Source organism: Solanum stenotomum, unplaced genomic scaffold (assembly GCF_019186545.1).
Source record: "Solanum stenotomum isolate F172 unplaced genomic scaffold, ASM1918654v1 scaffold10327, whole genome shotgun sequence".
Taxonomy (NCBI): Eukaryota; Viridiplantae; Streptophyta; class Magnoliopsida; order Solanales; family Solanaceae; genus Solanum; species Solanum stenotomum.
The window spans coordinates 33,027-54,764 of record NW_026021018.1 but is presented as its reverse complement, the minus strand read 5'-3'; the positions used below and the strand labels follow the sequence as shown (position 1 = coordinate 54,764).

Sequence of the window (21,738 nt, the reverse complement as noted above, 5' to 3'; positions counted from 1 at the left end):
AAACTTTGTGGTTAAAATAAGATTGCAGAAGGGAACCGATTCAAATTTATGTCAGAGCGTTCGACTACAAAAGCCATCCATCTTATAAGAAATGGTTGGATCAATACAATATAGAAACAAAAAAAGGGAGTACTTACGCATGATGTTTATTAACCTAAAAAGCTATATGATAAAGTTGCTTGGGTGATCTTTTGGAGATGTTGGGAGTCTAGAGGTGTGTTGATGGCTTACATTAAGGTTATTAAAGATATGTATGATGGAGACAAAACCTGAGTTAGGACAGTGGGAGAAAACTCAAAATATTTCTTGATATCGTGATGAGATTGCACCATGGATTAACCCTTAGCATATTCATTTATATATGCCTAAGTGATGAATATATTGGCATGATATATTAAATGAGAGGTGTTGTGATGTATGTTATTTGTAGATGACATAGTATTGATTGACGAGTTGTGTAGTGGAGTTAATGATAAATTGAAAGTTTGGAGAGCGCCCATGGAGTCTAAAGGTTTCGGCTTAAGCAAGACTAAGATAGAGCACTCGGAGTGCAAGTTTGGTAGCGTGAGGCATGAGGTAGAGGGGGAAGTAAAGATCAATACACTAGTAATATACCCAAGAGAGAATTGCAAGTATCTTAAGTCTACAATTTAAGTAAAATGGACAATTGACGACGATGTTGCACACCGTATTGGAGCGGTCTAGGATATTAACGTGTGATACGAATGTATCGCCATTGATTAAAAGATAAGTTTTATAGAGACGTGGTGGTTAGACCAACACTATTATATGAGGTTGAGTGCTGGCCAATCAAGAATGTCCACGTTCAAAATTAAAGATGAGGCTAACATATACGAGGGTTCAGATGGATGGGTGGACATATATACTAAGAGAGATATGATTAAGAACAATGTTATACGGGCCAGAATAAGGTGAGGGTGATATCCGTGATGGAGTAGATAATTGAAGCGAGGCATGAGATGATTCAGACAAATGAAGACTAGGAGTGGGGTTGTAATAGTGAAAAGGTGTGAGAGGTTGACTATAGTAGAAGTCTATTTGAAACAACTTATTTATTTTACAAAAATAGAGATAAAATATGCATACATATATTGTCGTTTAAGTTAAAGCTCATTTAGGAACCAAAGGAAAGAAAACAAGACTTGTTCCTAACATGAAGGCAAATTAAGTTACTCAACTTCACATTATAATATTAAATGAAATCAACCAATTTTTAATTTCCATCACCTACCACTAGATTTGAACTTTCTTCATCTCCACTTGGACTTGGTTATTCTACTTGACAAAATTTTACTATTCATCAAACTTCTTCATAGGGCAACTTGACTTGGCTTTTTTCCACACTACTTTTCTTGGTCTTCTTCTTCTTATTGCCTATATAAGAAGCAATTTTATGTTTCCTTAACACACAATTTCACCTCTAACTATTTCTTACCGATCTTCTCAATTCCAATTTTTCTATGGCTTTTCTAAGTTCTCTTGTAGCTTCCCTTTTACTTGTTGGGCTGCTAATTCAAATTACAGGTCACTCTCTTACATATACAACTTTCGTATAGCCAGACAAATTCAAGATTTAAATTCTATTAGTTCAATCTTTAAGATTTTCTGTATTGAACTCGTTATATTTAGAATTTTGGGTTCTGAGCTACTATTTGTTTCAATTTTAGTAAAGTTTTATACATATATTTATGCTCGCGTTAGAAGTACTGAATTCAAATGAATTATACCATTGCTTGTCTCATGTATGCATATTTACTTATAAATGTCCTATTAAATAACACTACATATATTTTTTTTGTTCTAGGAGGGTGGAGTAGGCCCTATTGATAAGGACATTAAAAAATAGGTTTAACAGTCTAACGCAAATGTGACATCTACAAATAAGTTATTTATGGATATATTAACCAACCATTAGAATATTTTTAGTGTTTTATATTGTGTATAATGGTCAGTACTAGAGATTCACATTATCAACATCAACTTGTTTTCATTGAGGCGTTATTATTGTTGTTATTATTAGTTTGATGTTCTTTTTTTTTGTCATAATGTAGGAGCACAGCCTATCGGAGTATGCTATGGAAAAATTGCCAGTAATTTACCATCAGATCAAGATGTCATAAAATTATACAATGCTAATAACATCAAGAAACTGAGAATTTACTATCCAGATACAAATGTCTTTAATGCCCTCAAAGGAAGTAACATTGAAATAATTCTTGATGTCCCAAATCAAGATCTTGAAGCCCTAGCCAATCCTTCAAATGCCAATGGTTGGGTTCAAGATAATATAAGAAATCATTTTCCCGATGTTAAATTCAAATATATAGCCGTTGGAAATGAAGTTGACCCTGGTAGAGATAGTGGTAAATATGCACGATTTGTTGGTCCAGCAATGGAAAATATTTACAACGCGTTATCTTCAGCAGGGTTGCAAAATCAAATCAAGGTCTCAACCGCGACATATTTAGGGCTCTTAACCAACACATACCCACCTAGAAATAGCATTTTTCGCGAAGATTATAGAAGTTTCATTAATCCTATAATTGGATTTCTAGCAAGACATAATCTTCCACTTTTAGCCAATATTTACCCTTATTTTGCCCATGCTGATGATAATGTTCCTCTTTCTTATGCACTTTTCAATCAACAAGGGAGAAATGATGCAGGATATCAAAATCTTTTCGATGCCCTTGTGGATTCAATGTATTTTGCTACGGAGAAACTTGGAGGACAAAATATTGAGATTATTGTATCGGAAAGTGGTTGGCCTTCTGAGGGACACCCTTCAGCAACTCTAGAAAACGCGAAGACTTATTATACGAATTTGATTAATCACGTGAAAGGAGGGACTGGAACACCAAAGAAACCTGGAAAGACCATAGAAACTTATTTATTCGCCATGTTTGACGAAAATAGAAAGGATGGAAAACCAAGTGAGCAACATTTTGGACTCTTTTATCCTGATAAGAGGCCAAAGTATCAACTCAATTTCAATTAATGATAACATGTCTAATTAATAGTACTATATAGTTATTTTTTATATGAATATATATAATAAGGAGAAATTTGCGTGTCTTTCTCCTCAATAAATGATACGTAGTACATTATTTAACTATAATATGTAGTGAGAAAATGTATGGCGTCTTGTGGTTTCCTTGATATCAATATAAATGTTATTATTTTATAGGCGGAATGATCTGGAGACCTTTGTATTTGACTTCATTTTTCAGTTGAACCCTCCAACTCATCACTTTGCCAAATGAACACTTAAACTCGACGAAACTCTATTTTTTAAAACTTTTCTGATTATTGACCGAGCTTATATGACATTAAAATAATTGAATTGGGACAAGTGTGTGACTACACACATTTTGAAGCAAGTAAATGAAATATTTTTATTTTAAAAATCTCAAAATTATATGAGAAAATAATAATAATAAATTAAAAAAAAGGAAAGAAATTCAAATCCTTCTTTTTCTTCAGCACATCCCGCCCCACCTCTCTTCTTCTTTTTTGACGGACACCCCATCACCATCGTAAAAAAAAAATTAAAAGATATATGAAGAGTTGAAACCTCACTAATAAGGTGAATGTTTAAATAATCAATTAACTAATCTATTAAGATTTCTTTAAGTAGTATGGATTACAAAAATACCAAGAAGAAGATTTTAGAGTAAATATGATCGAAGTAGATATGGTCTATTTTATCTATACACTATTTTTTTTCATAATAAAATGAACATTACTCTGTTCTAATTTATTATTAGGTTTACTGTTATATATTGATTAATTTTTTTCATTTTACTATGATTATTGAAATATGATTTTCAACCGGATCTACTGTTTGTTTACTAGGATAGCTTTTAAAATTATTCACAAATCATATTGGATTGCCAGGATTTCATAACTAGAAACAAAGAACTATGTAGCATACAAGTCATGCCACAATAATGAATTCATGTTATGTTCAATCTAGTTATCGTATTAGATTACTTACAATCATAATAAATTATCGTGATTTCAAAGTTAAAACACCAAAAGGAGAGGAGCTTTTATTTCTAGATATCAAAGAGAAAAAGAAGAGAAAAAAAAATACATTTATGACTTAATCATGACCACACATATGATTCCATGTTAATTATATTCAACTTAATTATCCTGTGGGATTAATCACAATTCATGTTAAATAGTCATGATTTGTGAGTTCCCTTGCAGGTGTATCAATGTAATTAAGTTATCCATCATGCACTTTTTTAGTAAACTAGTTCGATATAAAAAAGGTGTATTAATCTATATATATATATATATATATATATATATATATATATATATTTTATTTTATTTATTTATTTATTTTTTTTAATTTTTTTACCCTCTCTAGGAACTCCCACCCCTTTTGCTCCCTTGGTGACTCGAACTCGCAACCTTCGGCAACTCCCTCTTGTCAATCTATCTATATATGATAGGAGAAGAAAAAGTGCCACGTGTCAGCACCACAAAAATAGCTTTTTTAATTAATTAAATTTAATGATGTGTATTAGTTTGAATAATAATCTACTATTTTATTTTTTAAAATATTTTAAAATCAATTCTTACATTTAAATGAGATAAAAATTTAAAACAATTTTAAAAATTAACGTAATGCAACTGTAAATTATAAATCTTATCTTTATTTTTAATTCAAATAAGTATCATAGCTACACACAAATTCTGAATAAATTAATGTCAAATTAGTTAGCACGTTAATATATAAGAAAAATTGAATTTATCAAATAAGAAAAATCAAATTATAAAAAATAAATCTGCGTGAAAACAAAATCAATTTTAAAAAATAATAAATTATAACATTCCTAACCGCACATTAACTCTTCATGTTGGAGTCCTAAAAACGTGTAACTATAAATCAATGCAGTACGTTTAGAACTCTTTTTTTTTTTTTTACTTTTCAGATTTAATATTAACTATTTGAACTACAAAAATAATTTTAATTAAATTATTGTATTTGAATTTATATTATATTATATATTTTATATTATTAAAAAAGTATTGCTTTTGAATTATTCTCGATTTTAGGATTTTAAATTATAATAATTAATTTTTATAAATCAAATTTAAATAAAAAATAGACATATATCATCAATTAAAACAAATAATTACAAATGTCAGCCAAAAAAAATTAAAATGCGAAAAACAAATTTAAAGTGTCAATTGACAAAAATAAAAAATATATATAAAACAAGCAACGTGGTTAGTGAATTTTTTTTATATAACTGCACATTTATTTATTTAATAATTGTGGAAAAAATATAAAACAAGTAATGTGGTTTTTTTTTTTTTTTTTTTGTGGTTTTCAAGTTTAAAATAAAAAATTTAAACTTTGAAATTATAAAAAATAAAAATAAAAAACACACACGAAGTCTTGCATATGAAATTTAGTTTTTGACCATACAAGCATTATCTAAATTTGTGGAACCATCAAGCATTATCTAAAAAGTACATATTTAAATTAAATTTCAAAATAGAAATGTCATTTATTTAATCAATTTTAAAAATTAAAAATGTTTTCAATCTAAGGATCTCTAAAGGATAAGAATAATTTTAATTAACCTTTTTTTTAAAAAAAATAACTGTACCAATTCCTTTTAAAATAATTTTAAAAAAAACAACTTCCCAGTTCCCACATTAAAAAGAAATATAACTACCCCAAAATATAAGGGAGAGGATTTCATGTACAAATAATTTATGAATTAAAATAAATTTAAAACAGATATATTTTAATCCAAATCGGTTCCAAGTTTAACTACTAATTAACTGTCATATTAAAGGAGGAGGGGCATCTTCTCTATTCACTACTACAAAATATTTTTCTTTTTATAATAATCAAATTTGTTTTTTCAGTAATTGCTACTTTGCAGAATATTTGTTGTTATGTTTTTTTTTCATATATAATTTGTTTGATTTCAAATACACACTGCTAGAAAATATTCAAAGCTGCCAAACATACAAGTAAATGTTTTATAATAATCAAATATTTTTCTTCGTACTTCATGGTGATTTTACTTCCTTTTTTTTTCTCCATTTTTAAGAAGCCCGAAATTATTTTTTAATGACCATTATATGATAATATTCATTCAATTTATATGTATCCATCTTTTTGTAACTATTTTATGAAAATAAAAAATGAGACAAAGTAAATCTACAAATTTTAATATTTCATAAATAATAAAATTATTAATATTATATTGTATATCTATATCTGTGTGTGCAAGGATAAAATCATAAGAAAATAAAATCAAATAATAGGTAAAATTTTATGATCTATACAATTTTAAAACAAATCTTTCAAAAACAATTATGGAGTTTGAAAATATTAAAAATAATAATTGTAAATAAATAAAAAAGATGAAAAGAAAAATCTAAAAAGAAAACTAATCAATACGTTCCCTACCCACATTACCCAACTAACTTACAAACACTATTAATTTTTCAAATAATCAGAATTAGTTAGTTTTACATTTTTGTATAAAAAATAAAAAGTAAGTTTAAGTCAATTTTCCCTATATACATCTTCAAATATAAAAATAACTGACTTATTTTTAAGATAATCACATCTATCTTCTATCCATCTATAGCAAGAAGGAGGGTAATTTGCAATGTGGTTTTACTAATTAATATGTTATTGAAAAATCACTTAACAATTTTTTAAAATAGATAATAAATAAATATTGTAGAAATATTTTGAATAATTAATTTTAAATTAAAATATATGAAAAATCATATCTTAAAGATGGTAATTATATCACATTAAAGAGTTCTAATTGGACTATTATTGTTACCATAATAAATGCTATGCTATCGAACTCCTAATTGTTACCGAACATGCTTTAAATTAAAAATATAACATCATCTTAAAGATAAACTTAGACTTTTCCAAAAAAAAAATTGATTAGATGGATATATGTCATTTATTTATTACTGTTGTCATTTTAATTTATTTGTATTTGTTTTGTCACAAAGTTTAAGATAATAAAGAAGTTTGAACAAATTTTTAATCAAATATGTCAAATATATTAAAATATCCTTCAATTTTGTGTCTTATACATGTCATGTGAAAAATAAAATTTAAAAGTTGTTAAAAATGAATTATAATTTTTTTTTTGAAAAATAGTCTAAAAAGAAAAATATATTAAACAAATTGAAACAAATGGTAATTTTGAATTTTGTCTAAGATAAAATAATCAAAAATAAATACTTTCCTTTATTAAAATTTCAACAGAATATATTGTAAAACTAAAAGTGTATCGTATTATAATTATAGAAATAATATTTTGATATTAAAAGAAAAGTTGTGTACTAATAATATTAATTTAAAATGCTCAAATTAAGATATTTTCAATTTTTAATAATGAATTTTTAAAAATATTGACAAGTAAATAATAAATATTAGTTAATTTTAATTAAAAATGTGTTTACTTTTTATAATAGCCGCGCAATGCGCGAAGACGTATACTAGTTATATTTTAAAGCACAAATTTTATATAAATTCACAGTGAAAAAACTTTATTTATAATAATCCTTTAATCATAGGTCTTCATTTCAAAGCCCAAATATAAAAGAAAATCCTTAAATAAAGAACGATACACTCAAATATTAATTAAACTTTAATAAAAATATTGAACATCATACCTCACAAGCAAAATAAATTTGGTCAATTTGAGCTTTTTCCTCGTATTGAATTGGAACCAACCATTTATTGCCGTACAATTCATTGACTCCATCATTTTACTAGATTTGAACTTTCTACATAATTTTAATTAATATTTTCTTCATATAGGGACAAATATTGCATTGTTATATACCTAATAATATTCCATGACGTGCTTCACGGGGTATTATGACGGAATGTCGAAATAATTTGTAACTACGCTTATTGTGAAATATATTGTATACGTACGCATAAAATTTCATGTAAGTCATTTTTTATACGTCTTTTAAATATTTTAAATTATTACATGTTATAGCTACAATATTTTTTTTTATATACGTTAATGAATTGTTGTATATCTGAAGTTGTTTAATTTTACCATCCATTATACCTTTAATTAGTTCATTTGTATCTTTGTTGTTAGCAAATTAATTAATTATCAAATTATCTCGTAACTTCCCCTGTCATTAATTATATTAACAAAGATCTAGCGTAAAATAAATATACTTCATGGTTCCATCTTCTTTTAAGAAAAAAAAAGGTCTAAATTTACACCTAAATTCTTGGAGTATAGTTTAAAATTACTCTCAATTAAGCTATTAATAAGACACACTATGAAAGTTAGAAAGAGGGTCGTCGAAATGAAGATGTATAGGTCGAGTGTCTATATCTTTGAACCAATTCAAATTTATGTAGGAGCGTTCGATTACATAAGCTAGCCATCCACCTTGTAAGGAGATTGGTGGAAAAATATATGGACTAAAAGAGGGAGTACTTACACATGATGTTTATTAATCTAGACATATGATAAAGTCCCTAGGGAGATCTTTTGAAGTCTAGAGGTGTCTTTGTGACTTACATTAGGGCTATTAAATAATGTATGATGGAGACAAAATTTGGGTTAAGATAGTGGGAGGCAGCTCAAAACATATCCCGACCGTGATAGGGGGTTGCACATGGATTAACCCTAAGCATATTCGTTTATGCCTTAGTGATATATATATATATATATATATATATATATATATATATATTGACATGACATATCCAAAGGAATCAGGTGCCGTGATGTATGTTATTCACAGATAACATATTATTGATTGATGAGCCATATATACATGCAGTAGAGCTAATAATAAAATTGGAAGTTGGAAAGAGACAATAGAACTAACACAGAGTATCTAGAGTGCAAGTTTAGTGACGTGAGACTTGAGATAGATGGGGAAGTCATGAATATTGATACACTAGTAATATCAAGAGAGAAAATTTCAAATGTCTTGGGTCTATAATTTAAGGAGATTGGGCAATTGACGATGATGTCACACACCGTGTTGGAGCGGGGTGGGGGAAATAGAAGCTCGCCTTTGGGGTATTAATGCGCGATAAGAATGTGACACCAATGATTAAAATGTAAGTTTTATAGAGTGATGGTTAGACCAAAACTATTTTATGAGGTCGAGTGTTGGCCAGTCAAGAATGCCCACGTTCAAAAGATGAGGTAGCAAATAAGATGATGCTTGGATGGATGAGTGGACATACTAGGAAAGATACGATTAAGAACAAATTTATACGGGCCGGGACAAGGTGGGAGTAACCTCTGTGATGGAGAAGATGAGGGAAGCGAGGTTGGGATGGTTCAGATATGTGCAATGGAGGTGCGAGGATGCACCAGTGAGGAGGTGTGAGCTGTTGACTATAGTAGGAGTCTATTGGAAATTAACAACTTCTCTATCCTGCAAAGGTAGAAGCCTCTCATACTTCACTTATGAAATTACACCGAGTATGTTGTTGTTTAAGGTAAAGCTCATTTAGAAACCAAAGGAATAAAAGAGACTTGTTCCTACCAGGAAGCCAAAATGAAGTTGCTCAATTTCACATAGTTTGCCGTTTTCCTTATATTAAATGGAAATCATCCATTTTTTCCACATCACACCTACCATTAGGTTTGAACTTTCTTCATCCCCACTTGGTAATATATATGACTTGGTTATTCTACTTGACTAAATTTTACTATTCATTAAACTTCTTCTTCTTGTTACCTATATAAGAAGCAATTTATGTTTCCTCAACACACAATTTCACCTCTAACTATTTCTTACTCTTCTCAGTTCCAATTTTGCTATGGCTTTTCTAACTTCTCTTATAGCTTCCCTTTTACTTGTTGGGCTGCTAATCCAAATTTCAGGTCTCTCTCTTCTTACATACACACACTCACATATAGACGGATCAAAATTTAAATTCTATAAGTTCAATATTTAAGATTTTTGTATTGAACTCATTTTATTTAAAATTTTGGGTTCTGACCTACTATTTGTTTCGATTGTAGTAACGTTTTACACATATACTTATGCTCCGCGTTAGAAGTACTGAGTTCAAATGAATTATACCATTGCTTGTCTCATGCATGCATATTTACTTATAAATGTTCTATTAAATAACACTACATATATATTTTTTCTAGGAGGGTGGAGTAGGCCCTATTGATAAAGACATAAAAAAAATATAGGCTTAATAGTCTCACGCAATTGTGACATCTACAAATAAGTTATTTATGGATGTATTAACCAACCATTATCAACATCAACTTGTTTTTATTGAGGCGTTATTATTGTTGTTGTTATTATTATTTTGACGTTCTTTTTTTTCATAATGTAGGAGCGCAGCCTATCGGAGTATGCTATGGAAAAATTGCCAATAATTTACCATCAGATCAAGATGTCATAAAATTATATAATGCTAATAACATCAAGAAAATGAGAATTTACTATCCAAATACAAATGTCTTTAATGCCCTCAAAGGAAGTAACATTGAAATAATTCTTGATGTCCCAAATCAAGATCTTGAAGCCCTAGCCAATCCTTCAAATGCCAATGGTTGGGTTCAAGATAATATAAGAAATCATTTTCCCGATGTTAAATTCAAATATATAGCCGTTGGAAATGAAGTTGATCCTGGTAGAGCTAGTGGTAAATATGCACGATTTGTTGGTCCAGCAATGGAAAATATTTACAACGCGTTATCTTCAGCAGGATTGCAAAATCAAATCAAGGTCTCAACCGCGACATATCTAGGGCTCTTAACCAACACCTACCCACCTAGAGATAGCATTTTTCGCGAAGAATATAAAAGTTTCATTAATCCTATAATTGGATTTCTAGCAAGACATAATCTTCCACTCTTAGCCAATATTTACCCTTATTTTGCCCATGCTGATGATAATGTTCCTCTTTCTTATGCACTTTTCAAGCAACAAGGGCTAAACGATGCAGGATATCAAAATCTTTTCGATGCCCTTGTGGATTCAATGTATTTTGCTACGGAGAAACTTGGAGGACAAAATATTGAGATTATTGTATCGGAAAGTGGTTGGCCTTCTGAGGGTCACCCTTCAGCAACTCTAGAAAATGCGAGGACTTATTATACAAATTTAATTAATCATGTGAAAGGAGGGGCTGGAACACCAAAGAAACCTAGAAAGACTATAGAAACTTATTTATTCGCGATGTTTGATGAAAATAGAAAGGATGGAAAACCAAGTGAGCAACATTTTGGACTCTTTTATCCTGATAAGAGGCCAAAGTATCAACTCAATTTTAATTAATGATAGTATATTATAATTAATATATAGATATTTTATATTATATATGAATAATAAGGAGAAATGGTATGTTTTTATCTTCAATAAATGATAGTATATTTAATTAATATGTAATGAGAAAATGTATGGCCTCTTTTGTGTTCCTTGATAGCAAAATTAATATTAAGTATTTTTAATAAGATATGTATTTTAATGGAAAGGGTGTGTCTTTCATTCTTTGGTTATAACCATCAATTTTATTTAAGCCCAACTTTGGAAGATTGCAACGTAACTTTAACAGAGTATCTTTCTCTACAATATTCCTCAAAGAATTTTTTTATTCTCCAAAAAAGATCAAGTTCATATTTTCAAAACTTCATCGTTCTTTTCATATAAATTTTGTGTTCTTGGTATATATTTTTTCTAACTCTCTGTTTCAATATGTTGTCTGATTTTGATTAGACATGAAGTTTAAGAAAATAAAGAAAACTTTTGAATTTTGTGAATTAAAGATATGTAGATAACAATATGTTCTTTAATCTTGTGACCTGAAACATGTTATATGGAAAGTTAAAATTAAAGAGTTGCCAAAAAAGGAAAGAGACACCCAAAGTACCTTAGCATGCCAAGTTTATGTTGAAGGTGCAGTTCAAGTAAGCCTTCAATCTTTTAATTCTTTTTTAAACGGACTAAAAATAAAAATAAAAATAAAATAAATAAATTGAAACAAGTGGAGTATAAATATATTTTCTTAACGATGATAGTTATATTAGACGTGCAAAATTGCTCAATTTCACTTGACATAAAATAATTTGACCTTTTCCTGGTATTGAATGGAAATAGCCATTATTCTCGCATCGTAAAATTCAGTGACTCTAGTTAATTTGAACTTTCTATGCATCTTCAGGATTTGAAGGAGATGGATGCACTACTACTAAATGTGGATGCGTGTTATGTTAAATATCGATACCTCAACGAAAAATATTGCTAAACAAGTATAAAATTGAATGTATTAGTTAATATAAATTAAACAAAAATGTAATATCGTTCAATGGGTGATTTGATGATCTCGACCCTCAGTGTATTTGAGGTTGCTAGTTCGAGTCTGACTTGATTTTTTTATGTCATTTAATTTGAAGCATAGACATTGGACCAGTGCATCAAATGAGAGTGCACAATTAAATATATCGTCCTTATTTAGGTATATATATATATATACGTCACCTCTCCCTCAAACATGGGTCTACCTATGGTTGAACACCTTGACGACCCCTTAGATCCATCCCTGTTGACAAGGTAACTTATTTTGCTTCTAGATTGTTGTCACTAATTTCTTTCAAGATAGATTCAGAATTTGTAATTTATGAGTGTTTCCAACAATCACAAATTCTATATACAATAACTATTGGGTTCACAAAAAAATAATCATATAAACTTAGTAAATTTCTTTCAATTAAATGAGTAGACTTCACGTGTCCATTTTCTTCCAGAAAAAAGTACAAATTTACCCCTAAACTATCGAGTATATTTTAAAATCAACCATTAAATGGAATCAACCATTTTTTTTCTATCACCTACTCTAGATTAGAAATTTCTTCATCCCCCATTAGGTACGTTTATATGACTTGATTATTCTACATGACTAAATGCCATTATTAATTGAACTTCTTCTTAGGGTAAACTTGACTTGTTTTTTTTTTCCCACACTACCTTTCTTATTTTTGTCTACTAGATATAGGACCCCGTGCCAGCACGGGGCCCAATATATATATATTTTTTATTTTAATTTATGTCATATTATGGAATTTGAGAAGTTATTGAAATTTTTATATGATTTTAAAAATATTTTAAATTTTTAGCTATTGTGATTTGTAGTACTTTTTTTAACATAATTTTGAAAATAATATTTATTATTCTATTTGTTCTAATTTATGTGGTACACGCAGAATTTCAAATATTAACCATTTTTTATATGTCTCTTTAATATATTAAGTTGTTAATTATTATATTTTATAGTACATTTTGAACCTAATTTTTTAATAATATATGTTATTTGCCATGTCCCAATTTATGTGGCATTAATTGATAGATTTGTTGGAGTCGAGAGATTTATTTTGTTAAATATTGTAATTTATAGTTTTTTTTTTCCGTCAATTTCAAACAATAGATGTTGTTAATTGATAGAATACTTTTAATGTAATTTTTTAAAAAAAATATGTGTGACTGTCCATGTCCCAATTTATGTGGCACATGTAAAGTTTTGACAATTAACCAAAATTTTAATACATTTTAAAAAATATTTTTAAGTCGTTAAATTTTAAGTCATTTAAATTGTTGTATTATTTATTACAATTTATAATATTTTTAAAGTAGTTGAAATATTGTACTATTTATTATGATTTATAACAGTTTTCTTTTTTATTTATGTCATATTATGGAATTTGAGAATTTATTGAAATTTTTATATGATTTTAAAAATATTTTAAATTGTTAACTATTGTGATTTGTAGTACTTTTTTTTAACATAATTTTGAAAATAATATTTATTACTCTATTTGTTCTAATTTATGTGGCAGATGCAAAATTTCAAATATTAACCATTTTTTATATGTCTCTTTAATATATTAAGTTGTTAATTATTGTATTTTATAGTACATTTTGAACCCAATTTTTTAATAATATATGTTATTTGCCATGTCCCAATTTATGTGGCATTAATTGATAGATTTGTTGGAGTCGAGAGATTTATTTTGTTAATTATTGTAATTTATAATTTGTTTTCGTCAATTTCGTCGACTATTTATTTTATTAATTATTGTAATTTATTGTTTCTTTTTCGTCAATTTCAAACAATATATGTTTATCATAAAATCCATTTTATGTGGTACCAATAGAATTTAGAGAGTCAATTAAATTTTGTATATAAGTTTTAAATAATTAAGCTGTTAATTATTGTAATGTATAGTATTACTTATATTATTTTTAAATATATTTAAATATTATATCTTAGGTTTTTTATCCTAATTTATATGGCATTGATAGAATTGAAAGTGTCAAATAATTGTTAATTATTGTAATAGATAATATGGAGTATTTAAGTCATTTATAGTATAGTATAATTAATATATAATATGTAGTATTTAAGTGTTATATTATGGAATTTGAGAAGTTATTAAAATTTTTATATGATTTTAAAAATATTTTAAATTGTTAGCTATTGTGATTTGTAGTACTTTTTTTTTTCATAATTTTGAAAATAATATTTATTACTCTATTTGTTCTAATTTATGTGGCACATGCAGAATTTCAAATATTAACCATTTTTTATATGTCTCTTTAATATATTAAGTTGTTAATTATTGTATTTTATAGTACATTTTGAACCTAATTTTTTAATAATATCTGTTATTTGCCATGTCCCAATTTATGTGGCATTAATTGATAGATTTGTTGGAGTCGAGAGATTTATTTTGTTAATTATTGTAATTTATAGTTTCTTTTTCGTCAATTTCAAACAATATATGTTGTTAATTGATAGAATACTTTTAATGTAATTTTTTAAAAAAAATATGTGTGACTGTCCATGTCCCAATTTATGTGGCACATGTAAAGTTTTGACAATTAACCAAAATTTTAATACATTTTAAAAAATATTTTTAAGTCGTTAAATTTTAAGTAATTTAAATTGTTGTATTATCTATTACAATTTATAATGCTTTTAAAGTAGCTGAAATATTGTACTATTTATTATGATTTATAACACTTTTTTTTTTATTTATGTCATATTATGGAATTTGAGAAGTTATTGAAATTTTTATATGATTTTAAAAATATTTTAATTTGTTAGCTATTGTGATTTGTAGTACTTTTTTTTAACATAATTTTGAAAATAATATTTATTACTCTATTTGTTCTAATTTATGTGGCAGATGCAGAATTTCAAATATTAACCCTTTTTTATATGTCTCTTTAATATATTAAGTTGTTAATTATTGTATTTTATAGTACATTTTGAACCTAATTTTTTAATAATATATGTTATTTGCCATGCCCTAATTTATGTGGCATTAATTGATAGATTTGTTGGAGTCGAGAGATTTATTTTGTTAATTATTGTAATTTATAATTTGTTTTTTGTCAATTTCGTCGACTATTTTTCTTATTAATTATTGTAACTTATTGTTTCTTTTTCGTCAATTTCAAACAATATATGTTTATTATATAATCCATTTTATGTGGTACCAATAGAATTTAGAGAGTCAATTAAATTTTTTATATAAGTTTTAAATAATTAAGCTTTTAATTATTGTAATGTATAGTATTACTTATATTATTTTTAAATATATTTAAATATTATATGTTAGGTTTTTATCCTAATTTATATGGCATTGATAGAATTTAAAGTGTCAAATAATTGTTAATTATTGTAATAGATAATATGGAGTATTTAAGTCATTTATAGTATAGTAATCAATATATAATATGTAGTATTTAAGTGGAAGGTGGTGGGGCCCACTTATATAGTTTATAAATATATTGGACATTAGTAGTGATCTTATTGGCACAATGGTAGTCATTCCTAGAGTCTTCTATAATATAGTAATATAAGAAATAATTTGATGTTTCCTTAACACACAATTTCACCTCAAATATTTCTAACTCTTCTCAATTTCAATTTTACTATGTCTTTTCTAAGTTTTCTTGTAGCTTCCCTTATACTTGTTGGGCTGTTAATCCAAATGACAGGTCTCTCTCTCTCTTACATACACACTAGTAATGTATTTTTACACTGTATATTAAGAGTAGCATATTATAATATCATAGCATGTTATCTATCTTATTTACTAGGCTATTGATCTCAGTTACTATCAATAGTTAGGGGTATTTACTTCTAGGTGACCTGATAGTATAACAATTCTTTCGATGTTGGTGTAAATGAGTTAAAAATTCTAGTTGAAAAGCACTTCATATTTTTTAAAATTAGGAGGTCCTATTGGCGAGGATATAAAGGATGATAAATCTACATAACTAAGCAAACATAATTACTATATATACATAATCAAGCGGTATTTTAAAAAATAATTGAAAATAGCTATACTTAGAATTTTATAACTAATCTCTTCTCTCTTTTCCTCTTTTGCTCGTTACTCTCCTCCTTCTCTCCCTCCTCCTTTCCTCTCACATTTTTTTCTTGCCCTCTCTCTGCTTCTCTACATTTCATTGCATGAATCTTTCTTCTTATTTCTTATATCAATACAAAACTCCATTAAGCTTTACCTGAATTATTAATTTTTATCTAAATGTGCTTCTTGATCTTCAATATTTTCTAGGTGGCTGCTAATTGTTGATTCATTTTTATTGAATTAATGCTGGTATATCAAAAATTCTCATTATGGGTTCTTGATTTGTTATTCAATGTTTGAATGTTCTATTCTTCTTAGATTGATACGACCAATTGTATATATGTATCAGAAAAAATAATACAGTTATTATCAAAGTGAATCTTCTTCGATTGATACAACCAATATATGTATCAGGAAAAATGAAACAATTATTATCAAAGTGTATCTTCTTTAATTGATAGATAATGATACATCCAATTGATCTAGGTATAATTTTTTTATAAAAATTAATATAGTTGTTATCTGACTAGATTTTTGTATTAAAAAAAAATCTAATACAACTATTATCAGAAAGTAATGTATTTATATATTATTTTAGGGGTGATATTCAAACGTTGTATCAATTTTTTTTTTCATTTGTATATCACAATAAATTGATATAGATTGTATCATGTATTTATTTTAGGGGTGATGTACAATATGTATATGTCTATCTATATTTCAATTTCAATACTAATTGTGCATTTGTGTAGTTGAGTGTGAGATTGATAGAGGAGAAATGACAGCGAGATCTGGGGAAGAGAGATAAAGAGAAGAGAATGTATATATGTGTATCTTAGTTTCAATTAAGATATACAAGTGGTTTCTAAGATACAACATGCTTGCCTCTCTCCGCTATCTCTCCCGATCTCGCTCGTCTCTCTTCTATCTCTCTCTCCTCTTTCCTCTGTCTAAAATTATTTTTATGAATTGTAAATAGATAAACAATACTATTTATAATTATAGTCCATACTATAACTATTTATCATTATAATGTAGGAGCACAACCTATTGGAGTATGCTATGGAAAAATTGCCAACAATTTACCATCAGATCAAGATGTCATAAACCTATACAATTCTAATGGAATTAAAAAGATAGAATTTACTATCCAGGCACAAATGTCTTCAATGCTCTCAAAGGAAGTGACATTGAAATAATTATTGATGTCCCAAATCAAGATCTTGAAGCCCTAGCCAATCCTTCAAGTGCCAATGGTTGGGTTCAAGATAATATAATAAGTAATTTCCCAGATGTTAAATACAAATATATAGCCGTTGGAAATGAAGTTGATCCCGAAACAAATACCGGTCAATATGCACAATTTGTTGGTCCAACGATAAAAAATGTTTTCAACGCGTTAACATCAGCAGGATTGCATGATCAAATTAAGGTCTCAACCGCGACATATTCAGGACTCTTAACAAACACCTACCCACCAAGTGCTAGTATTTTTTGCGAAGAATGCAAAAGCTTCATTAATCCCATAATCAAATTTCTAGCATGAAATAATAACCTCCCACTCTTAGCCAATATTTACTCTTATTTTGGCCATATTTATAACACTAATGACGTTCCTCTTTCTTAAGCACTTTTCAACGATCAAGGGACTAATTCCGCGGGATATCAAAATTTTTTTGATGCCCTTTTGGATTCAATGTATTTTGCTATGGAGAAACTTGGAGGACAAAATATTGAGATCATTGTATCGGAAAGTGGTTGACCTTCTGAGGGACACCCTGCAGCAACTATGGAAAATGCACAAACTTATTATACGAATTTGATTAATCATGTGAAAGGAGGGACTGGAACACCAAAGAAACCTGGAAGTACCATAGAAACTTATTTATTCGCCATGTTTGATGAAAATCAAAAGGATGGACAACCAAGTGAGCAACATTTTGGACTCTTTTATCCTGATCAGAGGCCAAAGTATCAACTCAATTTCAATTGATGATACCATATTATAATTAATATATAGTGCTATGAATAATAAGGAGAAATTTGTGTGCCTTTCTCCTCCTTGTGTTTCCTCGATATGAATATATACATGTTATATATACTTAGAAATACATTTTTAAGAAATGCATGCAAATTATGACATCGATATGCCTTTATGTTATATTCAATCTAGTTAACCTATTAGATTACTTAGAATTCATTTCAGATCGTCATGATTTTAAAACTTTTAGTTCTCCGCCCCCACTAACAGAGAAAGATTAATGACTAATTTAGATTTTACTAATGTATTATAACAATAAATTATTTTATTACTTCCCCCATTTTAGTTTGATTATCTGATTTTGATTTGACATATGGCTTTTAAGAAATTAAGTAAAGAATGTACCAAAATGTCCTTTAATCTAGTGGTCTTAATTAAACATGTCATGTAGAAAGTTTTACTTTTAAAATGGTCAAAAACTAAAAGAGACGTTCATATTGAAATAGATTAAAAAGAAAAGCTAAGACAAACAAATTCTAATGGAAATAGTATATAACTATATACAATAGTAGTTAAATGTGTTGAAGTGTATAACCATCTCATCTAAAAGCGGGTTCGATTTGGGCAAAGCACGTGAAAATGCCGCACTTGAGACCTTGATCTTAGATTGTAACCCTGCTGCTGATAACGCGTTGTAAACTTTTTTCATCACGGGAAGAACAAATTGCGAAATTTGACCATTAGATACTTCATTTCCTATAGATATATTTTTGAATTAATTAACATCTGGAAAATGATTTTTTATATTATCTTGAACCCAACCATTAGCATTTGAAGGATTGGTTAGGGCTTCAAGATCTTGATTTGGGACATCAAGAATTATTTCAATGTTACTTCCTTTGAGAGCATTGAAGACATTTGTATCTGGATAGTATATTCTCATCTTTCTAATCCCATTGGCCTTGTATGGATTTATGACATCTTGATCTGATGGTAAATTGTTGGCAATTTTTCCATAACATACCCAATATTAGAATATGCACCTATACATTGAGGGAAAAGAAAAAAAAGAAAATGTTCAGTGTAATTTCATAAGTGGGGCTTAGAGAGGGTGTTTGCACATACGCAATCTTAATTATTCCTATTGGCCTTATGAAGGTAATTAAATAAACTGTTTTCGACAGAGTCTCGACTAAAGCAAATCATATCCAAGAAACAAGAAAGAGAAAATGATGCCAAAACACACTCCAATATTATAATTTGCCCCTATACATTGAGGGAAAAGAAGAAGAAAATGGTGTCAAAACAACAACAACCAAAATATATTCAGTGTAATCTCAAAAGTGGAATTTGGGGAGTATATATGGTGCGTATGTACACAATCTTACTCTTACCTTATGACGTTAAAAAGACTTTCCAATAGAGTCTCAACTCAAGTAAATCATCTCTATCAAAGAAATAGCAAAAAAGATAGACAAAATAAAATAGCTTTATAGATAAGCTTTTGATGCATCTCCATCTTTTGTAACATATGCACTAGCTAGAGATGCTACTAGAACTACTACATATAGATCAGTTTCTTTTTGTGACGGATGATCCTTTAAGTTACATAAAACCTAAGCAAAAAAAAAAAAGGATTTATATTTGGTTCTTATAACAATACCATACAATAATCAAAATATATAATATGATCCGAATAACTAGAGTTAACATAAATATAACTAGAACCATGCATATATATATACATATGAAAAAAGATAGAAACAACTCAATAAGTATATGTACAATCGATCAATAACAATTTTAAATTATGAATTCGCCTTTATCGCGTGTATGTGTAGCGAAAGAAAGAAAAAGACCTGTCATTTGGACATTGCACATCAACAACCCAATAAATAGAAAGATAGTTGCAACCAAGCCACTTTTAGCGAAAGCACAAAGCCATTGAAAAAAAATGGAACATGTAATTTGTATATCAAAAAACCATTTTATTGCTTCTTAGATAGGAAAACATTAAAAACACATTTCTTTTCTTGTTCGTTAGTGATGTTTTTTTTTATTATAGCTACAAAATTAAAGTTGGAGAATCCAACCATACCAAGTGAGGCACTACATGGTAGAATAGTGCAATTTTGTCAAAATTGAAGAAATTGTGCACAAATTCTTAACCTAAAAGTGATGGAGGTATATGGAATTGTACAAGGAAAAAAATGGATTGTATTTAATATATTTGCATGATGAATGTTTATTAGTTTATCATAACATGACACATGAAAATACAATTAGGTCTATTTTGATAAAAAGAACTTAAATTCATATATTTACTCATTATTTGTTTTATTTTTTTAGTTTTTTTTTTTTGAAGTATTAATTTAAGTGATTGTGCTTTTATTGGTGTATTTTAATAATTAAGTGATTTTCGAGCTAAATGATCAAGGAAACCACCAAACATAAGTTAGAGCCTGTCTGGATGGGCTTTTAAGCTGGTCAAACTGGCTTAAAAGCCAGTTTTTGACTTATTAGAGTGTTTGACAACTATCAAAGTGACTTATTTTAAGTAAAAAATGACTTATTTTAAGCCAAAAGCTAAAAGCTAGGTGAGGGGAGCTTTTTTTTTTTTTTTTTTTTTTTTAACTTAAAAGCCCTTTTATGTTGACCATGTATATTACCTTTTTGCCCTTAATTCTTTTATACAATTTCCAAATTGCTATATTGAATTATTATTATTATTATTTTATTTTTTAAAATTACTATTATTATTTTATAATTATTATTATTATTATATTTTTATTATTTTATTATTTTATTATTATTATTATATTTTTATTATTTTATTATTATCATTTTTATTATTATTATTTAATTATTATTATTATTATTATTTTATTATTATCATTATTATTTTATTTTTTTTAATTATTATTATTAACAAGCCCCAATAAGCTTTCCATAAGTAAAATCACTATAGAGAATAATTCCTTGAGGATTTCTAAGAGTCTTTTTTACTTTTTCTGCAAATAAAGAAGGTAAGCCATCAATAAATTTAGCTTTCCAGAATCCTAAACCATTTTCGGGAAGTTCCATGACCCGACTTAAATAAGTGTCTTTATACCATCTAAACTCACCTAAATGTCTACATCTAAGACCATTTAGAAGAGATCTAATGGTTTCATATTGATTGGTAAATCTACCACTAAAATATTCAAGAATAGTCAAAATAAGTGTATACACAGCGTCTTCTCTATTTTGAACAAGGGCAAAACCTAAATTGTCATGACCTTCATTTGCTGCCTTAGCATTAATTACTGCTGCTCTGGCATCAGAGGGCAT

At 27.8% G+C, this 21,738-nt stretch overlaps 3 protein-coding genes and 1 pseudogene across 3 annotated transcripts in view; 3 read left to right on the top strand and 1 right to left on the bottom strand.

Annotated features, from left to right (window-relative positions):
• LOC125849769 (glucan endo-1,3-beta-glucosidase A-like) overlaps window positions 1-3,176 on the top strand; it is a 27,121-nt gene extending 23,945 nt beyond the window's left edge. The window contains exon 3 of the mRNA XM_049529744.1: window positions 2,468-3,176. Coding sequence (XP_049385701.1) covers window positions 2,468-3,019 — 552 coding nt within the window. The 3' untranslated portion in view covers window positions 3,020-3,176. The remainder of the gene's footprint in view (window positions 1-2,467) is intronic.
• LOC125849767 (glucan endo-1,3-beta-glucosidase) overlaps window positions 1-20,342 on the bottom strand; it is a 77,262-nt gene extending 56,920 nt beyond the window's left edge. Inside the window, exon 1 of the mRNA XM_049529741.1 lies at window positions 20,268-20,342. Within this exon, the coding sequence (XP_049385698.1) occupies window positions 20,268-20,289 (22 nt within the window). The 5' untranslated portion in view covers window positions 20,290-20,342. The remainder of the gene's footprint in view (window positions 1-20,267) is intronic.
• On the top strand, window positions 9,808-11,502 carry LOC125849770 (glucan endo-1,3-beta-glucosidase A). Its single transcript, XM_049529746.1, has 2 exons — window positions 9,808-9,911; window positions 10,382-11,502. Exons 1-2 carry the CDS (start codon window positions 9,848-9,850, stop codon window positions 11,326-11,328), a joined length of 1,011 nt encoding a protein of 336 aa, XP_049385703.1. The 5' UTR covers window positions 9,808-9,847; the 3' UTR covers window positions 11,329-11,502.
• LOC125849771 (glucan endo-1,3-beta-glucosidase A-like) lies at window positions 15,987-18,482 on the top strand (annotated as a pseudogene).
• Window positions 20,343-21,738: the final 1,396 nt, after the last annotated feature.

Bases quoted from the DNA above. Each gene is read 5' to 3' on its own strand.
- LOC125849770 (XM_049529746.1), top strand. From the start codon at position 9,848: ATGGCTTTTCTAACTTCTCTTATAGCTTCCCTTTTACTTGTTGGGCTG. The intron at 9,912-10,381 runs GTCTCTCTCTTC...TTCATAATGTAG, and splicing joins GCTGCTAATCCAAATTTCAG to GAGCGCAGCCTATCGGAGTA.